The sequence below is a fragment of the Camelina sativa genome, chromosome 7 (assembly GCF_030686135.1).
Source record: "Camelina sativa cultivar CO46 ecotype springtype chromosome 7, ASM3068613v1".
Classification (NCBI taxonomy): domain Eukaryota; kingdom Viridiplantae; phylum Streptophyta; class Magnoliopsida; order Brassicales; family Brassicaceae; genus Camelina; species Camelina sativa.
In genome coordinates, this window is record NC_141886.1 from 5,432,021 (window position 1) to 5,455,535 (window position 23,515).

Here is a 23,515-nt window from a genome sequence, read left to right on the forward strand (position 1 = left end):
TGTGCTACTATAGTGTTAAATTCGAGAACCATAATGTCAGGAAACAACATCCACCAGCACATATAATGTATTATCATTACAAGTTACACAACACGAAATGTTTGCTATAAAAATAAACATAATAGCACAAACTAAGCGCTAGTTAATAATATAAAATAGCAGACTATTAGCGCTATAATAGGTGAATCTACTATATCGCGTAAAAACTGCTATGGTAGAGGGGGGTCTACTGTAGCTGCTCATTATACAGCGTTTTCAAATGCGCTACAAAAACCTTTTAGTAACATTATCCGTGTGTGACCGAAGCTCATATTTCTTGTGGTGATAAGAGATGTATTGAAACAATGATTTTGAAGGATTTTATGGGATTTAGCTAGAACATTTGAAATTTCGATAGATTTTAAGGAAGTTGATATGATTTATGGTAAAAAAAATTTAAATTAATAATGTAGTCAAAATTTTAAATTTTAAACCCTTGACTCTAAATAATAAAATTTAAATCACAAACCCTAATTCTACAGCGTTATATCTAAATCTAAAATTATTTAAATCTCTAATTTTTTAATTTCTGATTATCAATGTCATATTTTTTAGGCTTACAATGGTATAGGCCCAGATAGACCCATTTAGTTTTAATATGTGGCCCATTAAGATTACAACCTTGGAACATTTTGCACTTTTCACTTCAATTTCACATGTTCATTCCGCCGACGGCGAATTCGACGTCAGTAACCACCGACCGCCGCTACCGAAACTCGCGATCGATTTCTCTTTGCCTCTGCCAATCTCTGATCTTTCGAGATGTTGTTTTCGAAACCGATGAATCAACTGCAAAGGCTTCTTCTCTCTGCTCGTCGCGTATCTTCTTCCCCAATCACACCTCCTCCGTCGTGTTTACTTCACAAGCGGCTGTTCTCGACTTCAGATACTGATGCTTCGGCTGCATCTTTACCCTCTTCGCATCAGACAGTGCAAACGCTTGAAAGCAAAGCTTCCAGTAAAAGCCGAAACACATCTTCAACAACATCTTTGAATCAAGATGAACTTGCCAAATTCTCTGCCATTGCTGATACCTGGTTCGTTCTCGTTTATTTTATAATTTGAATGAAATTTACAGAGCTGTAATGCATGGTAGAGGAATGTAATTTCTAGGAAATGATCAAAAATTTGATTGCTTAGTAAAGTTTTGGATTTTATATTTTGGATTGAGATTGATTCTTGTTAAAGTTGTTTTGGAACAATTTGGTTTTGTTTTTGCAATTGAATCTTGTATTTTTCGGGTAGACTATGTATATTCAAGGTAATGTTGTAGATGATGTGATAAGTTTACTAAGCTTAACTCAAGAAATGTATTTTTGGTTTCGTAAAATATAGACTCTTGAGTCTTGAGGGGTTTTACATGATTTATTTTCCTCTGTTCTTATATGAAGGTGGCATTCTGAAGGACCCTTTAAACCGTTGCATCTAATGAATCCAACACGCTTGGCTTTCATCCGGTCGACCTTATGCAGGCATTTCAGGTTCATTTCTTGTGGATGATTTTGTTTTCTTTCTACCATGCTCTGTTGTATTAACCTTTTTTTCTTCTCAGTAAGGATCCGAGTTCTGCTAGGCCTTTTAAAGGACTGAGATTTATCGATGTAGGTTGTGGCGGAGGACTACTTTCTGAGGTATATTTTGTATCAGTTCATGTATACGTTAGTTGGCATATGTTTTTTTTTATTTTTCCTTTTTTTGAAGAACCAGTCTAGGGTCTAGCAAGTAGATGACACTGAATAGTGTGTTGAGTTTGGCAATCTCTCCTGTTGGGCTTGGTGGTTGAGCGTTTATGGTTACACGTGGAATGACATTGTTGTTAGTTATAATGAAGATTTGGTGAACGGTGTCTTGTTGTTTTTTTCTTTCTTTGAAGCCTCTAGCACGGATGGGAGCAACTGTCACAGGAGTTGATGCTGTAGATAAGAATGTCAAAATTGCTCGTCTTCACGCTGTAAGGTCTCTTACTTTATTTGTATCATTAATCATTCAGATAGCTTATACAGTGGATGTATTTTTATGCTAAGTACAATTGTGTACTCCATATGGTGTAATATTCTCCTTGAGTACCTTTTTATTCGAACTCTACACTTCAGTACTGTCAAAATTAGCAGTTCATGTTGGCAGCTTTCATAATACTTGACATGTTGTAACATGTTTTCACATCATTGCGTAGGACTCAAGTTCATAAAACCCCTTCTCTATCTTGATTTCTATTCTTTCTTATATATCAATAAAAATATCTCTGCAGGATATGGATCCAGTGACTTCAACGATTGAATATCAATGCACTACAGCAGGTATTTTTTACTAATCTTAGATGATGATCAAAGTTTCATGGAATCTTTTACAGAAGCTGATTCTCTGTTATCTCTTCTATGCTTTAGCGCTAAATAATATTTTTTTCTAGCGCAGAAAAGCTGGTGGATGAAGGGAGGACGTTTGATGCTGTTCTTGCCTTAGAGGTACTTTTGTCTGGACCATCTAACCTTTCAGCATGGACCTTTTCGTTATTCAAACTTCCTTAATATTTAATGTATATCTTTCTATTTCTCATTTCCAATTTCATTTTTCATGACAAGACTTTTGATTTTGTACAATGAAGGTCATCGAGCATGTAGCGAACCCTGCAGAATTTTGCAAGTCGTTGTCAGCATTGACCATCCCTAATGGGGCCACCTTACTTTCTACAATTAATCGCTCTATGCGAGCATATGCATCAGCCATTGTTGCAGCAGAGTACATTCTACGTTGGGTAAATTTTCAGTTTTGAATCTCTTTATCTTCTTTTAGCAATTTCGCAACCTGTGTTACTGGTTTCACATTTGTTTTTTTTTTTAATAATAATTCACCTGCAGCTTCCTAAAGGCACGCACCAGTGGTCAAGTTTTCTAACTCCTGAAGAAGTTACTATGATATTACAACGTGCTTCAATCGATGTAAGGCAATCCCTCCCCATTCTATAACGCTTATGTCAATCTCATTTACTAATCTTTAGCTTACTGAAACGATACAAAAGTACACATGTCTCGATGTGGACGAGTAATAATATCAAGAAAAGAAGGATTGTTCATTTGTTCATCTGATGCATTGTGGTAGTAATGATAACCAGGAAATTATGGATTGCAGGTGAAAGAGATGGCTGGATTTGTGTTCAACCCGATAACAGGAAGATGGTTATTGTCAGACGATATTAGTGTCAACTTCATCGCTTACGGGACCAAAAGGAAGGATCTTGAAAGCATATAATCAATCGTTCGAGTTGTGCTTCTCTGCAAATCTGCTTCTCAGTTACATCTCTAGTTTATGCTTAAAAAGCTTTTAGTTATAGGTATTCTGGAAGTAATTAGCTCAAAACACGGGCAGTAGTTAAATTTACAATAAGTAGGAATGGTTAGGGGAACATTCCAAATGTTAGTTTTGTCTGTTTTGCATCAGCAGATTTGTTCTTCCGGTTTATACTTAATATCATCTGAGACTATAAGATTTGGTTCTGTTTGTTGATATTTTAGAGTACATTTCCCACGGAAATACGTCCGGAGGACAAAAACTACTATTTTCCTTTTCGTTGTATACAAAAGAGATACAAAACTCATCTTTTCGTATTATTTGATTTGACAGAAGCTGAAAAGGTAACATATACTTTCTTCTTTTTGCTTTTGGTAAAATGGTAACATATACTTAAAGACAGGTATTACACATTTCGACTATAATAAATCAAGTCATAAAGCATTCAAGATATTACAAAGATCCAAAGGTGAAGAACATAGCTCAAAACTACTAACACTGCAACTTTATTGTTGTAGTTTGCAAAGTGAAACAATTATGAAATTGGAAAGGGTTAAAAAGGCTGGCTTTAAGTTGGAAAAAAAATCTGATATACAAATTCAGTAAAACCTTGCTTACGCTCCAGATATGCTTATTTTTTTTTGGGTTTACTAAACCTGATTGCCAAGTTCTTGTTCCATGTTCTCCAGATCCCATATCGCTATTTTCCCATCCAATCCTAAAATAGCAAACCGATATGCGAGTAAATGAAACTGCTGATTTAGTTTTTTTGAGAATTAAATTGGCTGATTCCTTTTTAAATTAGTGACTGACCTGAAGTGCTGAATCGCATTACTTTGGGACTCCCTGCTTTACTCAGAGACACAATGGAACTGCAAGTTTCAGGTAAAAAGTTATGCGTCAGTCTCTTAACATTCAATGGACTGAAATAGTTAAGACAGTTTGAAGAGGAATTTTACTTTATGCAATTATCATGAACGCCTCCACGTGATTCAGATGCATCGTTGGCTGTTGCAGACTTTGATTGACTACCGTAGAATTTCCCAAATGCTTCGGAAAACTGAAAACATAACATAATGAACAGATGGGTGAGACACAACACAACAACAAAATGCAAGTTGAACGTAGTAAATCCAAGAAAAAAAAGTAGCAACTAGACTAACCCGAAAGACTACTATCTTAGATGAACAATTCAGTGATAAGCTAAAGTTCAATCATATTTTATACTAGTCAGCTAAAAGCAGACATATTACCAACAAATATAAGAAGGAAAATTTGGTACCTGCGAACTGTAACTGGAATTCGAAGATGCAGCTTTCTTCTCTCCGATGTATCTAATAAAGCTCCTACAACCATAAACAAAAACTTATAAACAAGGCAATCATCAATGTGTGAATCATTTCAGACCTAACTATACGGCCTGCGATTTAAGAAGAGCAAAAGAATTGAAGGATTTTATAGTATGCAAACGGCTAAGAGAAAAATAAGCAGATGATTCAGAGAGCTACACACCATATTCCAGTATCATCTGAGGCAAATACCATTGGGTTGCTGTCATATCCAACGCCTATCACCATTTTCTCAGAAATAAACAGAACCTGAAATAGCAACATATCGTATCAGGACATAACACATGGAGAAGACCAGTTTCTCAAAAGTAAAAGAAGAGTGGATGCTGACCCACATCACGAAGAGGCAAATCTCGGAATGCAACGCTTTGGGCTAAAGGAGAAGGACCAACATCATCAACAAAGTATATCATGGAGCTATGACCTATACAAGATTACAGAAACTAGGGAAGTGAGACAGAGGGAAGTAAAAATTATGCAACCAAGTTGAAGTCACTCTATAATTCCAGTAGAGTGCAATGGACAGACATCTCAAGTCTTAGAAAAAAAATCTGACCTACATAAGCTAAGGTGTTTCCTGTAGGAGACCATTTCACACCAAACGCCCAAGAATATGAGAGATCAAGCTGTAAGATTTGCTGTTTCAACAAAGATACAACAGAAAAAAAGCTCCGTAACATTAGATGAAAGAGTAGAGGGAACAGATATATGGCATACACATCACAATATTTACTAAACGAAAGCCTGCCAAACGAACCTCCCCAAATTTGGTTTCTGCTGGTGAGGCTGCTTTTGAATCCCTGTATCAACCGATTGAGTGAAGACAAATAAGAAACTGCCCCATGTTTGCAAAAATGTTTTAAAAGGTAGATGTTCAAGTAATGAGCATACTTTGTGTCAACTCCTTTGATGAATGTTGAAAATACCCGACATTTTCCATCTGTAGATGTCGTTGCCAGAAGAATCTGATGCAAAACAGACAATCAGAGAACACAGCAACACAAACAGCTACAATGATTTAGAAGATTAACTAGTTTGTGGAGATTGATATTCTATGTTAGGGCTCATGTACTTTATATTCTATCCAGTCGCCAAGTTATACTATTATTTGGTAGAGAAAGCATTCACAGAGCCTGCATCATATTTTGGCTACATGAAGTACAAGAGGTTATGTTAATTGCACTCACATTATTAGGATGCCAAGCAACAGATGTGACTGAAGATTCGTGCCTTTTCCGAATAAGTTTACTGACCCACCTGAGAACAGTTAAGCCAAACAATGTCAGCCTACCAAAATGGCGAAACTTTAATGAAACTAATAATATACACACATTCCGGATCCTGATTTACAGTATGCACATATTGCGAGGATTGCACATATTCCAGATCCTGGCAAAACCTCTACACAATTCACAGTTATGCATGCCAAGATAACTGGAATAATCGGTGTTAATAAGATACCACTTTCTTAGACCGACAACACCATCCACAGCAAAAATTTCATGCAACATGCCAAAAAATGATAATTAGAACCAGAAGAAGAGATTACCAGTTATTCTCTTGCTCATAATAGCATATACAAACTGTTTTAGCACCACTTCCAACAGCAAACTTGTTCTCTAAGGATATTGAACAAAAAGATGGGACCGTAAATTAGAAATTATAGAAATGATAGGAAAAGTACAGTACATATTACATAAGTAATTAAGCTTAAACTCAGAAATTTTTGGATCTGATACATTTACCTTTTGGACTCCATTGGACACAAAGTGCAGCACGATTTAGTCTAAGAATAACAAGAGTTGGTACCCATTCACCAGCTTCGAGACTCCACACGTACCTTCAAGAAGCATTATAAACTCAGTTTCACGAATTAAAGCAGGGAAGAACTAAGAATAACAGGTTTGGAGTTTCTCACAGCATAAAGCGAAGTGCAAGGTTACCCAAATGGACAATTTCCTCAAAGTATATCAAAGGTTGCAACTTACGAGTTCCTGTCATGAGAAACAGTGACGATTTTGTTGGACTGTGAGCTCCAATCTATTCCAGAAACAATTTGGTCATGCTGCAACAATTCAAAACAATAATCATGACGATGTTCTAAAGGGAGATTTAAGCTGTCTACAGAACACTTTTCAGTGACAAGTGATCAGTTATATGAGAATAAGTAAACATATGAAAGTAGAGAATGAGGAAAGAAAGGAGTGCAGGTTCATTAGTTTCAGATAGAGAGAGAAAGTTTTCACCTTTTGGAGGACATGTAACCTCTCCCACTGGTCTTGAGATAATGATTTATAGATATGAACTTCAGTATTGTTAGGACACAGAGCAACCACTACAAAGAAAAACGAAACAAATGTCACAGCACATAAATGGTTAGGTTAAGGGATTACAAGAAACTGGGTTCATCGGTTTAGTAAAACTAATCAATTAATACTAGATACCAACTATTCCTAAACCCTACCTAGCATCTCTCAGGAATCTTCAACTGCTCTCTTGCTAAGTTGAACCTAAACTACTAAGAATGTATATTTGAAAGAATCAATCTTTATGTACCTAGAATGATGCATAAACCAATTCCATTAAGCTCATGTTTCTAAACATTGAAACCCAGAAGGAAAAAAAACACAAGGGACATATATAACATTGACCCCAGAATCCTCAATCCCAGGGAATTACAAGTCATTTGAATCCCAATAAGTGGCAAGTTCATAAACTCAAAAGTTCCAATATTTCCGAATTGAAAACATGATCTGAATCTCTAGTTTCTGCTACCACCCATAACTCCTTTCTCATCTCCCCAAAGACCAAACGGTAAATGAAATAAAAGCGAAGGAACAGAAGCAAAAGCAACCCAAAAAATGAGAGAGATGGGAAACATACTGGAGTGATCAGGACTCCAAGCATGGCAAGTGATTGACTCAGCGAAACGATGAACATCCACAGCAGCCATGATTGATGATCCTTTTTTTTCTTTTTTCTGGCGGAGAATGCGTTGTAAATTTAACCGTGTAGAGTCTCTCAAATCGATATCTCAAGACACCTACGTGCGTTACACGGTGAATAGATCGACGGAGGATGAAGCGGAGGAGATTGATGAAACCCCGATGAGATCCAGAGGTCGACGACGACGACACTGCCTCGTAGACGTGAAGTGAAAGAGAGAGATAGAGATGTATTTGTTTGTCTTTTACTCTAAAAACCAAATCTTTTTTTATGACCAAATCAAATTTCTATCTTCCTCTCAAGTCTAAACCTGTTGAAAAGAATAGGTATAGGGAATTGTTATATTGTATTATTCATTTTTCTATATGATATATAGGGATATATATTAGAGTTTAGGGTTTATATTAATGGATTAATAATGGGTATTCATATAATACAATATATTTATAACACTTCCCCTTGGATGACCATTATAAAAATGTAGTCCCAAATGTGCATGTGAAATACTGTTTCATTAAAAACTTTATCAGGAAAACCTAGTAGGAAAAACAATGGTTAAGGGAAAAAGAGTGCAGCGTGCTTTTACTCCCCCTCATGAGTACATCACTTGAAATCTTCGAGATGACCGATCTAATATGATGAAGTAGCTTCTTAAAAGTAGTGGTTGGAAACGCTTTGGTAATGGTTCACCTAATCTTCACTTAAACGAATTTGTAGTAAACGTGTATCGTCATTCTTCTATTGGTCATGGATCTCGCAAGTGACTCATCTTTATCATTATCTTTGTTTCCCACGATTTCATCAATGTATGTCAAAAACTTTGAAGATGATAGTCTTTCACCATTGGAATCATAATATTCCTTATCAGGTGTTTATCTTTCGCGTGTTCTTTGTTGTCTCATTAAAAACCTTTCAAGGAAAAACCCATTGGGATAAAAAACCATGATAAGGGAAAAAGAGTACAACCACGCACATAATCATTTTCTCCCCCTGAAAGCATCATCTGCAAGTTATACATTATGATCATATATATCATCTTTTCTGAACTGTTATAAACAGAACTCATATAATCATCATATATTCTCTCGGGTCATTGAACTTCAAGTCATTTGAACCCCTTTCGTATAGAAGATCTATTTGAACTTTAAGCTCAAATCTTCTATTACATACAATTTTCTAAACAATCATCTTATATATAAGAGTTATTCATAATCTCCTTGTAAAACTTTCTCTTTCAACTCTTCTTCTTAATATGGTGCTTCAAGACCATTTTTCTATGTAAGATGATGTAAGCATCTTGAGATAACATCTCATTCATCATATGTCAAATCAATAACCTCAAAAAATTTCATGAAAGATCTGATCTTATACAATCCGGTTTCTCCATCTTTCAGGAGTAATATTTCATCATTGATTGTTGCTACCGGAGATCAGATAATATTTTCATCATCAACATATTTTGCACTTGTTCTTGTACCTTCCTTTTAACAAGAACCACTTGTAAGTGCTGAAAAGATAAGATGCACATATAATTTTTCTTTGAACAATGTTCAGCAAATGCCTACATCCTCAAACTTTGTTGAAAATATTTCTTGAACACATTTACAACTAGTGTTCAATCTCGGATTTACACAACCATAAGATATTCTCTTAGCTTGTTGCCGATTTATTTTCAACCCACTATGAGATCTCTAAGATCAACAATGATCTACACACATGATTCTCTCATATAGATAAACTCTCACACTTTTCTCTCCAAAGGTGTCAAAAAAAAGGCATCAAGACTTTTTCTTGCTTCCACCATATGAGAGTGCATTTCTCATAATAATCCCCTTATGTCCCACTCATTTTACACTTTCAAGTGTAAAGACTACAAATCCAAATATTATCTCTTTAAGAGACTGAACTATCTCAAATAGTTACTTCTTTTAATGATTAACCAATCATTCTTTGTGTACACTTTCCAATAAAACTTTCTATTAACCGTGGTTTATGATCCTCGATTTTATCCATAACATCATCAACTGCAACACTGCATGCAAACATAATTACGACGTCGATTTGGCTTTTGGTTCCTTTTTCATTCTAGACATGACTCAACTTGTTGAGATTTCCTTTCATTATCATTCTCAGGTACTTGAATCTCTTTCTTACTCATGTCTTTGTCTCTAGATCTCCTCTAGAGATCTACATAACTCTCTGCTTCCTCGGTGCCATATTAATTTATGCTCTTTTTATTTTCCGAGGATGCTTATATTTGGAACCATAAGTCTATCACACTTCATGCGATCTTTAGACTTAATAGCAGTTGATATTATCCTTTTAGGACATTAATTGGAGCACAACTGGTATATGTGAATTTTCACTCAAGGTTAGAAAATGGCTCTTGTATGCTTTTAGCATCTTTGCAAACTTTGCCAATAAATTATCTTTTCAACTTCTAGCGCACATTTCTTAGTACGAGGATCAAGATAATTTCTTCCAATATATTTCTTTACCAGTTGTTTGTTTTCTCCCCCTCATGTTGGAAAGACTGACTCATTGAAACAACAGTCTCTGCATCTCGAGATATTCAATCATCAAGAGAGATTTATATCCAACATATTTCCAACATTCTTTCAAATCCCATCTTAATCACTGTAGTGGAGCAACACAACATGTATAATACATTTAGATGGAATATATCTGGTTTCTGACCCAAACCAATTACAGTGGGGAGTACTCATGATAATTCGTTGACATGATGCGAATTACTTGACATATAGAGTCATTTATGTCAATTATTTGGCATGGTTTCACCACCATTGTCAATTAACCAAATACTCTTGCAAACTCCATGTTGCAAGTTAATAACAAACATATATAGTGGATGATCAGTCCACAATATCACTTTGTATACGTACCAGAAAATTGACATTATCCAAATTCATGGGGTCGGTGAAAACCATATAATCAGCTTGCTTTGTAAAACAGCACACATAATAAATCACTAAGAAAACTCTTCAGGTTCTCTAGTGAATGTTTTCAGAAATTTCTAATTTCTTTCGCATCACTACTGAACCGGAATGACTTAACTGGTCATGCCAAACAGTGAGATTTTCATTAAACCTTCTGGTTTATTATAAGCATGTTATCTTCTAGATAATGCATGTAATCTCTAAAATACTTTTCTTGTCTTGGATAATACTTATAATTTCAAAGTATTTTATTCGCTTATTGTCTCAACATGATAACTTTCTAATCATCAGATTTGCTCTATCATAGGAGTGATTAAACTCATTTTGGGTGTGAATATAATCTTATATCTGTTCCATCACCTCTCTATGTGAGATTCATTAATTCTCCCCCTCGAGACGATGACTCTTCATGTCTATCAATCTCGATTGTAATCCCACTCTGTAATCAATAATATTCTCAAACTGGGTCATGTATTATATCTTAGACCTTTTAACTTTGAGACTTGGGAGACTATAACACATTAATATCAAATTGTGTTCCCATAGACAATAGTATATATACTCTCAAGAGCTTTCAATATTTTTTTACTACTTCTTAATATTGTAGTAGAATAGTGGAAATTGTCTTACACTATTTTCTTTCATCGTCATATATACATATATGAGATAAATATATCTAGTACTTATTATTCACTTCTAGTGGAAAAACTAGTCGATGTTGACCGCGACTTTATATAGATATCATATCCACATTCATAATCACTTTTACAACAACTTTTTATCATTTATGTGACATTTTCCTTTTTCTTTGCATAAAGTCATATTCAGTTCAATGAATAGACCAAGCCAATAGGATGTGATTTACATCAACATCTCATAATTTTACACAGTCACAAAAAATGTGATTATAATATTTTTTAAAAAATATTTTTCACTATATTGTGTCTTACATGACAACAATATTTTGTGACAAGTAGAATTTATTTTCTCTTCTATATTTCCAAAAATGATACTATCTTCTATTATAGTCTTGGTTATAATTGGAATTAAGTTGTTTGTATATATTCTCTTATAGATTTTTAGTCATTTACTTTCTTTAGATTATTCTAAAGAATAAGTGAATTTTTATGGTCATATACTTGGACTTAAACCTTCTCATAGAAGTGATGCTAAAATATAATCAATAATCATTATTTAGTAAGTTGTAAATAAATTTTCAATTTATTCAACAAAGAAGGTTGGAGACATGATTTAAAATATTTCATCATGATATTATATCTAATTTAATTAGATTTAAATTTGTGATTAAACAAATAAAATAAATCACAAACATTATAAATAATCATATAAATGAATTCTAAATAAATATTAAGCATCATATGTTTATATATATATATATATATTGACAAACGTTTTTCCTGTTTTACTTAAGATTTTATTATAAAATCTAAAACGTTTTATAAAATCATATTTATATATATATATATATATATATATGTGTGTGTGTGTTTTAATCAGTTATCAATGAATATAGGTTTTTTATAAAACACTAGCGAATAAAGCATATCATGCTTATTTATTTGCTAATTGATAAAATAGAAAAATAATACTTATCTCAAGAGAAGATGTTGTCCAGGATCAAAGACGTAAGCATCATTGGCTAATGATTTTTAGCCAGTCCTCTTATCTTAAGGTTTAACTTGTAGTGCTCTCGGTACATAAATCAACACGGAGACGACGTCACAAACTCGGCATCAATTATTAGACCGACTAAAGCCAGCCGGAGCTGCATATAAACGATGCATCAAACAAACGATACCACATGAGTATCTCAATATTGAAAGATGTTAAAAGCATGAAACGAACGATGATAAAAGATGTTACTTATCTCAATATTGAAACCGTGGATTCAGAGGTGTCGGAAATCTAGAACGGAGACACAACTCTTTGCTCGCCGCTAAGGTTTTTTTTTTTTTTTTTTTTAAAACGGCTAGAGTTTAGAGCGTGCTGATAACGTGTTAAAAACAATAGGTTTAGGGAATTGTTCTTTTGTATTATTCATCTCTTCTATATGATATAACATATATATTAATGGGTCGATAATGGGCATCCATATAATACAATATCTTTATAACAAAACCCAAATTTTAAAAAACGTTTCTTGAAAATTAAAAAAAGCTTCCACCGACCTTTTCTTTTGGGGACGATCATAATTGAAAAAGCTTATTATAAATTTACAAGTACGAGTTTTTCTTTTTAATCTAAAATTTTGTAACAACAAAACTATTTTTTATAATTTCTTAGTCCTCTAATCATTTTTTTTAAATTTTATTTTTCAACAACTTTAATGGATTAGTTCAAACTATATTACATATATTCTCTAATTACTCACTAATTAAATTCTATGATAAATATTTTAGCCAATTTAGTTAGAAGATCAGGAAGGATCAAACTATCTTACATATGTCTTCTTTCATAAATGGTTCAACCAGTCAATGAATCCTTTTTTGTTTTCAAGCGTTTTGGATGACAAAAAGGAAAAGGAAAATCTAAAATAAACATGCTTAATTAGGTGATAAGTAAATCATATAATTAATTTAGTTTTTTTAACAGTTACTAACCATCAAAGAAATCAGTAATTAAACAACTCTGTATACAAGAGCTGGTTCCAGGTATCGGGAACTCCAGCAAGACACCAGTGGCTACAATCTGGTGCCTTGTGACCACCAAGCCCGTAGATGGAAGGATGTCCATCTTTCCTTAGCTGAGACATCAATGTCACATCCATTAACCGCGCCGGCTTCTTCATCTTCTTTATTAGTTTCGCCACCACCATCTCCGCTCGGTGTGGTCCCGCCAGGTAATTGAATCCCATAACCGGCCTTGTTTCTCCAATGCAACTGCCTTTGCCACCTTGTTTCGACCATTCGTTTGCGCTGTAACATTATATTCCAATATTGTTGTAATTAATAATAATTCCATTGTACCGTTGATATGAAGTATATAACATAAGCTATATAGAGAAAGAACTTACCGGCCATGGTCCGGAGAAACACCTTGGAAGAAGACTTTGGTTTTGGAAGGATCAATGTTTTGATCAACCCAATTAGCCCAAGTCGTCATAGCTTTCTCATACGCCTCTAATCGGTCCATGTCTTTAACCGTTACGTTACCGTACGCAATTGAATCCCATCTGCAACCCCAAATGAGTAACATTATAAGTTGTATACTATTAAGTCCATACATTAAGATATGTTTGACGACATATATCTAGAAAGTGGATTTTTACGGCTGTTTTCTGCCATCGTGAAGCCACCAATGCCAAGAGTTGAAGATCAAAACGTCTGCGGTTTTCCACAAGGAACCGCTCGAGATTGAGTCGAGCTTCATTACTCGATTCGGTGGGGCTCCGACTATATCCACAAGAAACGCGTTTCTCGACATCATTATTGTAGAATTGTAAGCCTGCGTTGCATGCAACATACACGAACCAAACCAGAATTAATCAAAACCATATTAAACCGGACTATATAACACCGGAAAGTTAAAAGAGTTTAATGAAGAATTTAGAAACGTTACCGGGAATGAGAAGACGGAGAGGCCAGAAGGGGAACGTGTGAGGGTGGTTTTGGCGTTTGGTGCGGCATTGTGAAGCAAACAAGTTAGAGACTGCCATTGGTTTAAACTCAGTGAATCTCCTACGAACATCAGTTTCTTCCCTCTCATTATTCTTCCCAAAAAATCTAAGCCATCGAATCTGCAATATACATCACTCATCAAAAGAATATATATATATATATATATTTTATACTCAATTAATATTTCTATGTCGTTCATATATATAAAATCATTATCACAAATCATTTTATGTTCCCGATATATGCTTGGGTTTGTAACATTTTTATCATAGTGTTATGAAATCAACTATAGCATTATGAATGCTTTTTTGGCTTATAATTAAAGGTACTTATCACTAATCTAGGGATTGTGTAAATATGTCTTAGGACGCACTAGATCTACGTTACGTATCGGAAAAAACGTTATAGATACATGAAGAATAGATGGAATAACCTGCGGAGGCTGCAGTCGGATGGTTGCCACCGATACTTGAGGTATTCGCTGTCAGGGCGACCATTGGACTTGCAGTTAAACTGTTTCTCGATGAAAGGGCAAGTCTTGGAATCATAGAGAGGGTAAGATTGGTCATAGACCCAATTTCCTATATAAATATTACAAGTCTCTCTATGTGGTAATAATGAATCATTCACAATAGCGCTCTCTATTTGGGTCAAAACCACAAGTATCATTACGATGACCGTTACTAATCCGGTCGAAACAGCACCCCTCATCATTGCAAAACTCACACAAGTTGTCAACGTTTTGGTTTGGTGAAGAAGAAGAATTTGTTTTTCTTTAATTTGACTGTGTGTCTTTGGTATATTTATATATCAGCATATATATTACGTGTCTGTAGATTTTTTAGATTTACATACATATGGAGGAATATATGTAAATACAGACACATATGCAGATTTTGTTATTCAAAATTAGAGATATTCTGTTTCTTTGTTACCATTTTTACATTAGATTTAGTCTTGGAGATCTAGAGATCTTATTATATGTGGAAGTCTTTTTTTTAATACTAATCAATATGTGAAAGATCTTTGTATTTATTATATTATGGAAAATTCTTGAACACCTTTTATTCACCCCCTCTTAATCAATCAATCAAAATACATTTTATTCACGAAACCTCTCTTAATCAATTACTCCCTCTTATCACAATAGATGATGTTTTAGGATTTTCACATAAATTATGAAATCTTTTTAATGTTTAGCTATTAATGCATTATTTAGTTATAATAACATATTTTATAATTATTAATCAATATTAATCCATCAAACTTTTAAATTCTCATTTATTGATTCTTGAAATTCACAATTTTTTGGCATTAATTGATTAAATTATACAGAAAATCAATCTTTGTGATACAAGAAAAAATCATAGAAATCATCTTTTACGATACAGAGGGAGTATTTACTTAATCAAAATACAGCAATATGTCATGTCATATCATATTAAAAAAAATAAAATTAAAATAAAAGACAAAACAAATCAAGGAAACAAATTCTGTAAATTTTTTGTTTTAAGGAAATTATATCGGTTTGGGGTTTATAAATGAGAATTAGAGTTTAACTTTTATAATAAAAAATTATATATCGGTTTGGATTTATAAAATAATGGTTAGAGTTTATATTCTATAATTAAATGAAATTATATGTCGATTTGGATTTACAAAAGAGTGGTTAGAGTTTAATTTAGATTTTATAATTGAACAAAATTTTATGTCGGTTTGGATTTATAAAGGGATATTCTCAAAAATAGCACCAAAATAAGTTTTTTTCCAAACTTAGCACAACATCTCTAAAATCCCAAAATAGCACCGATTAAAATTTCAAAATGAAATCCTAAATTCAAAATACTAAACCCTACACCTCAAAACTATACCCTAAATGTGAAATTGAGAACCCAAACCTTAAAAATAATTCTGAAAAATAATTTTAAATATTTTAATGAGTTAAATAGTGCTATTTTGGAAATTTATCGAATATGTGCTATAGTTGTCCATAAAACTTGTTTTAGTGCTATTTTAGTGTATTTCTCTTTATAAAAGAGTGGTTAGAGTTTATGGTTTAGATTTTACAGTCAAACAAAATTATATGTCGATATGGATTTATAAAAGAGTGGTTAAGGTTTAGAGTTTAGATTTTACGATTAAACAAAATTATGTATCGGTTTGCGTTTATAAAAAAGTGATTAAAGTTTAGGGTTTAGATTTTACAATTAAACAAAATTGTATTTCAGCTTGAGTTTATAAAAGAATGGTTAAGATTTAAATTACACAATTAAACAAAATTATATGTTGGTTTGGGTTTATAAAAAATAGTTAAGATTTAGATGTTATAAGTAAAAATTATCCCCTAATTATTAATAGAGAAGCACACTCTTGAAAAAATTGATGTGTCGCCACCAGAGACCTCTATGCACTTTTTAATAAAATACTCTTAAATTTTCTATTACAATAACATGCCATTATATTTTAAACAAAAACAATTAATTGAATAAGAATTAGATATGTCATCTTTTCTCACACAAATTTAAATATCAAATATTAAAACTAATTAAATTATTATATACTATTTTAAGGTAAAATTTCACTAAAAATTACTTACAAATATACAAGTCATGGTTATATTGATTTTAAGTTCTTAAAATCAATATAAGTAAAATATTCTTAAAAGACTATAGAAATATATCAATAAATAAAAAGTTAATAAAAATAAAGAAAATAGAACTTATTAAACATATAACTTATTAACATAATCATATAAAAACAAAATTATATTTTTATGTTAGTATTATTACCATAATAATTTAAATAACTCAATAGTTATTATAATTTATTATAGAAAAAAGTATATTACCCCTGAATTATCTCCAACTCATTAAAAGAAACTTAATTCTCAATAAATATATATATATATATATATATATATATATATTCATAAATAAATATAAAAATGACAATAAATTAGGAGATATCATGATGTGTGATTATTTTATATATATCTAAGTATGTAAACTAATTAATCTCAATATTTAGTGTCATTATTCATTAAAAATGGAAATATTGATAACCGAATAAGAATATACGTTCTTATTTATATATATAAATAAATTATATATACAAATAAACTTAGTACCCAAAAAAATCATTATATTTTTTTAAATAAGTGATTATTAGATTATGCAAAAATTTTATAGTTACTCGATAACCCATAAATATAAATTTGATCTTTAAAACATACAAAAATATATATTGCCATAAATTGTAACATTTTATAAATACTTTCTTTACCACATTCACATATTTCACGGTGAAATGTATTCTTACACGAATACGTTGATTTTGGAATTTCATTAATTTTTCGTAATGGTTTTTTTTTGTAATAATCGGTCATTTATAGAAAATATTAACAAACCGAATAACTCAAAAGATTTAAATAGCCTAATCAAATAAATTAGATTATCTTCAGAAAACTTAGTTTAGAATCCAATTGTTACTAAAATATAATAAAATTAAATAATTAAAATATCGAGTAATTTAGTATATGTTGTTGTGGTTACGTAAGAAACATGCAAAATTGTTATGAATTACAAAATAAAACATAAGAAGATGTGATTTTTATTTTTAAACCACACAGAAGACATGTTACAATAAATAGTAACATTTTATCAATATTTTCTATATCATAAAATCTCTTACACATTCAAAGATTTCACGGGTGAAACGTATTTTTTATACAAAAAAATGCAGCTTTGAATAAATAAATAAAAAAACTTTAGTTACATATTATGTTTTACACAAACAAATATTGGTTCTAGGATAATAATTTTACATATAATAGTTTTCTTTAAATCGATTTTTCCCGCACATAGTGCGGGTTGTTATCTAGTAATATAATATTAGAACTAGATTTTAACCCGCGGTATACCGCGGGATAATTTTTTAATTATGTCATAAAAAATGTATATTATTATATATATTTGTATGTTTGTTTTAATATGTTTTGATTGATATTTAGATTATATAATTTTAGATGGATTGTAATTTTTGTGTTTAGTACCGGTTAGAATTGGCGTAATATCTCTTATTAACTCGATTGATATCAGACTAAATTATTTTGTGTATTTTGGTGGACAATCGCGTAAAAAATTATGTAATGATATTTATGTAAGCTCTAACCCGCTCCATAACATAATCCGCATGAATTTTAAAAATTTTAGCAAGTTGAAAGTATCTAGAAATATTTAAATTATAGATACTAATTTCTTTTAGAATGAAAGTATGTTTTTTGGATACTAATTTAAATATGATTATATTACAAATAATAACTTTAAATTTTGATATTTATTTAAATGGAAAATGGTATAATTATGTAAATACTAAAAAAATTGTTCCAAATTAATAATAGAGGATGTAGTATTATAGTCCGGGTCAAATTTGTTTTTGATCAAAAATATATTCAATTTACGAACATATAAAATGTATTTTATATATTAGTTTGTGTTGTTAATAATCTAAATTAAAAGAAAAATGTTAGCATTTTTTAATGTACCAATTAATACAGCTTAACCCGCTGGTATTTGTTCAAAAAAAAATACCTGCTAGTATTATATACTTATGTTATAGGCAATATATATATTACTATTATGAATAAAATATTGATTATTGAAGCCTTGAAGATATGACTAATTTTTAGTTGAGTCTATTTAGGTACTTGTTTGAATTAATTGAGTTTAATTTAGCATTTATGACTCACAAATCAATTAATGAGCCAAATGGATTATGATAATCTGTTTACCTTTTGACCCTATCACCTATGAAACAAATGTGGTTAAAGATCCAATCCATTTAAATAAACACGCGGATCTTAGTATCCTATTGAGTTTTTGTATGACTTTTTGGAAATACAGTTATACCCTATCTAATTTCAATTAAGTGTCTCCAATACAACTAATTGAATGGCGATTTCAGTAATTAGTTTAGAAATTTTGGACATTTTCTTATTTGTACTTCTCTTTTATTAGTATTAAGATTAATAATTTTAAAACAGACTGATTTACCGTCTATAAAATTTGTTTCCTTAATTAAGAATTTGTTTGCTTATTTAAGAGGGAGTGAATAAGAGAGGTTTACTTCTACCCCTAGACTAGATGTGAACCAAAAATTGTCCTTATATTATAATACTAACTAGGATAAGACCCGTACATACGTGCGGGAAACCCTTATTTTTTTCCTTATTGAATAGAATTGTATATCAAAATATTTTGTAAAATAAAATAGTATTGTTTTGGACAAAAAAATATCATGTATTTGAATATGATGTATAGATGTATAAATTTAACAAAAACCAGAGTTTAATGGACCATAAGAGTATTAGTTTTTGGTAATTGTATCGATGGGTTTTTATTTGGATCCGAATTTGGCCCATTAACACTCTTATCTTCGTCTCAATGTTCTTTTCGCGAAAACAAAGAGATAGCAAAACACAAAACGTCGAAACGATAGAGAGAGTTGTCTGATAGAGTTAAAAAAACAAATTGAACAATATAGATCAGATTCCAGTAAAAGCAACCATATCGGATTCCCCCAAAATGGTTCGGATTTATCTGATCATCTGTCTTTTTGTAAAAAAAAAATTTCGACTTCCATGGATTTTTTTTTGGACAACCGACTTCCATGGATAAATAAGGTAATAGGTTTATCTTTTATTTTTATATTCGCCGTTTCAATTATCAAGATTTAGCGTAGATTTCTAATTTACTTGTTCTTTTATGTATGCATATAGTATCGGTCTGGATTCTTAAAAGATTGAATCGATTATGGATCTTCTTGTACAGGTTTGTATATATTTCCAAAAATTTAAATCATTTTTTTTGTTTAAATCAAATCATTCTACGATTTATATTGATTTTTATAATTACCGTCTTTGTTGATTTGTAAAAAAAAAACATGAATACAAATATCTACTCTGATGAATTATCTCCTCTAATATTTATGTTTTGTCTGTGCTGGGTAAAATTTCTTTGAATTAGATGGTAATTGGCCTGGCAATTAGATTGAAGGAGGAGTATGAACATATTGGTTTATTCAACAACTTTTTCTTTGCATAAAGTTTTCAAATGAAAGGTAAGAAATTAAATCAATTTTGGTTTAACACTTTTATAGTGTTCATTTTCGTTTAACAAAAACTAATGTGACATTTGTTTATTTGTGAGGTAATTCTGGTTTTGGACTAAGTTTACACTACCTTACAAAATGGGAAGTGTCGTAAAGAACAAATCTATACACAATCATGGTAAGTTACTGTCCAAGTAAGTTAATTAAGTTTGAATTCCACATAAATTTTATATTTTAGTCCAACAAATAAAAAAAAAAGGTAAAAAAAGATTTTGACCCCATATATCTAAGTTGATCTTTACCCGTTTTGAAATTAGTTTTACTCAAATTAGTGAAAATAGAGTCTACCGAACCGAAATTTTTGATCTCATCTCATTACTCATAATTTTCTCGTATGTTATCGAGGGTAGTTTGGATAGTCTCTTTTAATTACCCACATTAATTTTTTTTTTTTTTGTCTTGTATCTCCCAAATTATTAAATTTGATTTGGTGCATATCATTAATTATAATAGAATTTTGGACACTTTTATCCGAATTACCCGTTCCTGTCCCTATCCGATATATCAAGATAATTCCATATATTGATTTGATGTATATTATTAATTATATTAGTAAATATCAATTTTTCGTAAATCTCTTGGATTAGTCCGGTTTATCTGTTCATTCATCAATGTTCGTCAATTATTCTAGTCTTGTTTAGGAACCATTAAACGTAAAAAATTTATGTGTTGAATTTTGTGAAGAAAGTAATGGGCTCGGCCCATATATTTTAAAGAGTACTTTTCTCTAGTTTTTCAATATATGTTTTTTATTTTTAAAAGAAAATAAAAATAAAAAAACAAAGTCAAATTCTCACGCTTGATTCTTGAGAGCTGAAAAGTAAAAACCTTAGATCGTGTTTCAGCGATTTCTTCTTTGATCGATGTCGCCGTTGTCTCCAGCTTGTTCTTCGTCATCTTATCAGTTCACATATACAGCTCACTCTACTATTCCGCATACCAAGCTCCATAACCATACGCCACTCCTTCACCTTATCTTCCGGCGCCGGTAGAGACCATTACTGGAGTTGCAGTCTATCCTCATCTTGTTAAACTGATTTATGTTGTATACGCTTACCCTCAATACAAACAGGTTAGTTGGGTTTGAATCAGGAGTATTGATTCATAGGATATTTGGGACTCAAATTAGGGTTTTACAAATTCATATGCTTTAATTTTAGGATATATTGTTGTTGACCAAAATTTTCTGTGATGTTTGTCACGGAGAGCTTGGCTCTTCAAGAAATCTACCGATCACATAAGGTTTTTTATTAGTTCTTTAATAACATATTTTGAGAAAATAAGTCATCTGATTCTAGTTTTTTTTTTATCCCCTCTGGTTGGGTAGACTACTTAAAATGCCAAATGTGATGTATTTGCAAACACATACATATACGTAGTATGAATTAGTGTCAAGTTTAAAGAGTAACAAACTTGTTTCTACCATAGGCTCAACTTTAAAGTTTTTGAAATGAATATTTTTTAAGAAGATGAAAAAATCGGAACATAATTGTTTCATAATGATAACATAATATTAGTTGGATGGTCCAACACCAGATAAGTTGAATGCATAGATCCACATTTCTGAAAATTATAAATGAATGGATTTCAAGAGTAAGAATTCTCGCTGATCTTGATATAGTGTGTTCATATGTGAGTGCCTGGCAATGCAAAACATTGATTAATATAATTTGACAGTTCAAATTAAAATCCATAATAATATCATTAAGCAGGTTAGAATGAGCTTACTTTTGCCTAATCTTGTAAATCCTTTGGATTTCTTCGGTTTTTGTAGTTTCCTCACTCTCATGGAGTTCTTCAATGAGATACTGTAAAATTCTTGTGAACTCAGGTATATTTGTAAAAATATCTTGCAAACTTCTTTAAGAACGGATTCACCAGTAATGATATTGTATAGAGCCGAGAATCAACTTGATCTACAGAACTATCAATTGCTGTAGAGAGTTTTGTATTTGGCTTATCATCTGCAAAATTGTTAGAATTACAAATTAGAGAAGTTGTTGATGTTTAAGTATATGAAAGAAAAAAGTCTATCATAGTCTATCATAGACTATCAATACTATATCTTTAGACTTACAAATTCATCTCTGGTATGCTTTGTAGTTTGTATATTCTATATTGCTTCCATGGGTGGAGTTTCTTGACCTGATGTGCCACCTTGTTAAGGTATGTGAATCCAGCAACCATTTTTTTCGTTTTTTTTCTTCTATTGGGATCGATGTTTTGGAGGATGTGTAGCTTATTTAGAATGGTAGAAGGTGACTTTATGAAATATATTTATGGGTTTGGTTGTGTATGACGTCTACTTTGTTATTTATAGTAGTAATGGAGGTGATTTGGTGCAATGGTAGAAATCACCTAATCTTATTATGTGTTATCTACAATTAGTCGAATATTCTACATAATCTATATTAAAGATTTTCAGTTTATGTTTTTCCGTAATGGTAGTATTTTGTTAGTTTTTAAAATGATTTTGATTTGAGATATAATTATAGAGGATTTAGGGATTTCATTGTTCCATTTTTAAAAAGTTTTGAATGATGATTTGGAGATAATGGAGATGATAGAGTCTGATTCTGTCAGTTTTGGAAAGGATTAAGTTTCGGGAGATTATGGAATTTTAATTTAATGATTGATTATTGATATTTCGATTTTAAGGATGGTTTGTTTCTAAAACCGTATGGTTTGTAAAAATAGATTTTTTGGGGTTTAAATGTCGTTTAGAGTTGATATGGTAGGTACTAATATGATTAATTAGAATATTTTTTCTCCCTAAATAAACGTTTGGATACTCACTTTGCTTACAGGTTTGGGAAAAGGACAGTGTTTGGATACGCCTATAATACATCTAGGATCCGAATGAGATTGTGTCCAAACTCGTAGGGTCCGCGTCTTTTTATACTTTCAATTATCTTGTTGTCTTTAAATTTTTTTTTTTCCTTTCTTTTAGCGTAGGGGCAATATATAGAATTTTTGTAAAAAAAAAATTTCTTCTGTTTTTGTACTCTTCAATTAATAGTATAGATAAATCAATTGACTCAATTTCTATGGAGTTAATTTTTAATGTGTAAAAAATGGTTTGATTTTAGTCAAATTTTAATTATCAAAAAGTGTTTTTTTTTTGCTTCCCACT

General features: G+C 31.5%; 3 protein-coding genes and 1 long non-coding RNA gene across 11 annotated transcripts; 2 read left to right on the plus strand and 2 right to left on the minus strand.

Moving 5' to 3' along the window:
• The first annotated feature begins 657 nt into the window (after positions 1 to 657).
• Positions 658 to 3,540, plus strand: LOC104700381 (ubiquinone biosynthesis O-methyltransferase, mitochondrial). 3 transcript variants are annotated; one of them, XR_015561461.1, is made up of 9 exons: positions 658 to 1,076; positions 1,431 to 1,520; positions 1,592 to 1,670; positions 1,913 to 1,990; positions 2,288 to 2,336; positions 2,447 to 2,501; positions 2,642 to 2,791; positions 2,895 to 2,975; positions 3,166 to 3,540. XR_015561461.1 is itself a non-coding variant. In XM_010415899.3 (9 exons), exons 1-9 carry the CDS (start codon positions 802 to 804, stop codon positions 3,283 to 3,285), a joined length of 972 nt encoding a protein of 323 aa, XP_010414201.1. In that variant the 5' UTR covers positions 662 to 801; the 3' UTR covers positions 3,286 to 3,540. The 3 variants fall into 3 exon arrangements, 1 of the variants encoding a protein (XP_010414201.1); XM_010415899.3 differs by having other exon boundaries at positions 662 to 1,076; positions 2,452 to 2,501; XR_015561462.1 differs by having other exon boundaries at positions 664 to 1,076; positions 1,913 to 1,995.
• Positions 3,541 to 3,714: 174 nt separating this feature from the next.
• Positions 3,715 to 8,246, minus strand: LOC104700382 (actin-related protein 2/3 complex subunit 1A). Of its 6 annotated transcripts, none has more exons than XR_015561457.1 (15): positions 7,557 to 8,246; positions 6,920 to 7,008; positions 6,662 to 6,738; positions 6,419 to 6,513; positions 6,223 to 6,292; positions 5,861 to 5,930; positions 5,565 to 5,638; positions 5,431 to 5,473; positions 5,230 to 5,311; positions 5,005 to 5,097; positions 4,837 to 4,922; positions 4,607 to 4,670; positions 4,284 to 4,384; positions 4,138 to 4,196; positions 3,715 to 4,042 (listed from the first exon to the last, which is right to left on the minus strand). XR_015561457.1 is itself a non-coding variant. In XM_010415900.3 (15 exons), the coding sequence occupies exons 1-15, from the start codon at positions 7,624 to 7,626 to the stop codon at positions 3,975 to 3,977; spliced, it is 1,137 nt and encodes a 378-aa protein (XP_010414202.2). In that variant the 5' UTR covers positions 7,627 to 7,986; the 3' UTR covers positions 3,715 to 3,974. The 6 variants fall into 6 exon arrangements, 2 of the variants coding, with proteins under 2 accessions (XP_010414202.2, XP_010414203.1); XR_015561458.1 differs by having other exon boundaries at positions 5,009 to 5,097; positions 5,234 to 5,311; positions 7,557 to 7,986; XR_015561459.1 differs by having other exon boundaries at positions 5,234 to 5,311; positions 7,557 to 7,986.
• A 4,872-nt stretch (positions 8,247 to 13,118) lies between these two features.
• LOC104700384 (protein trichome birefringence-like 43) lies at positions 13,119 to 15,050 on the minus strand. Its single transcript, XM_010415902.3, has 5 exons — positions 14,648 to 15,050; positions 14,156 to 14,333; positions 13,866 to 14,041; positions 13,611 to 13,769; positions 13,119 to 13,512 (listed from the first exon to the last, which is right to left on the minus strand). The coding sequence occupies exons 1-5, from the start codon at positions 14,926 to 14,928 to the stop codon at positions 13,209 to 13,211; spliced, it is 1,098 nt and encodes a 365-aa protein (XP_010414204.1). The 5' UTR covers positions 14,929 to 15,050; the 3' UTR covers positions 13,119 to 13,208.
• A 6,083-nt stretch (positions 15,051 to 21,133) lies between these two features.
• Positions 21,134 to 23,492, plus strand: LOC104700385 (uncharacterized). Its single transcript, XR_753572.3, has 4 exons — positions 21,134 to 21,454; positions 22,157 to 22,213; positions 22,486 to 22,548; positions 23,190 to 23,492. It is a non-coding gene; the product is annotated as an uncharacterized LOC104700385 (long non-coding RNA).
• The last annotated feature ends 23 nt before the right edge of the window (positions 23,493 to 23,515 follow it).

Excerpts from the sequence above, each read along its gene's own strand:
- LOC104700384 (XM_010415902.3), bottom strand. The coding sequence starts at position 14,928 with ATGATGAGGGGTGCTGTTTCGACCGGATTAGTAACGGTCATCGTAATG. Across the intron at positions 14,042-14,155 it reads TCTCCGTCTTCTCATTCCCG|GCTTACAATTCTACAATAAT; the intron begins GTAACGTTTCTA and ends CATGCAACGCAG. Across the intron at positions 13,513-13,610 it reads GTTTCTCCGGACCATGGCCG|CGCAAACGAATGGTCGAAAC; the intron begins GTAAGTTCTTTC and ends ATAATGTTACAG.
- LOC104700382 (XM_010415900.3), bottom strand. The coding sequence starts at position 7,626 with ATGGCTGCTGTGGATGTTCATCGTTTCGCTGAGTCAATCACTTGCCAT. Across the intron at positions 6,514-6,661 it reads GTTTCTCATGACAGGAACTC|GTACGTGTGGAGTCTCGAAG; the intron begins GTAAGTTGCAAC and ends TGCTTCTTGAAG. Across the intron at positions 4,385-4,606 it reads ATTCCAGTTACAGTTCGCAG|TTTTCCGAAGCATTTGGGAA; the intron begins GTACCAAATTTT and ends TTATGTTTTCAG.
- LOC104700381 (XM_010415899.3), top strand. The coding sequence starts at position 802 with ATGTTGTTTTCGAAACCGATGAATCAACTGCAAAGGCTTCTTCTCTCT. Across the intron at positions 1,521-1,591 it reads ACCTTATGCAGGCATTTCAG|TAAGGATCCGAGTTCTGCTA; the intron begins GTTCATTTCTTG and ends TTTTCTTCTCAG. Across the intron at positions 1,991-2,287 it reads AAATTGCTCGTCTTCACGCT|GATATGGATCCAGTGACTTC; the intron begins GTAAGGTCTCTT and ends ATATCTCTGCAG.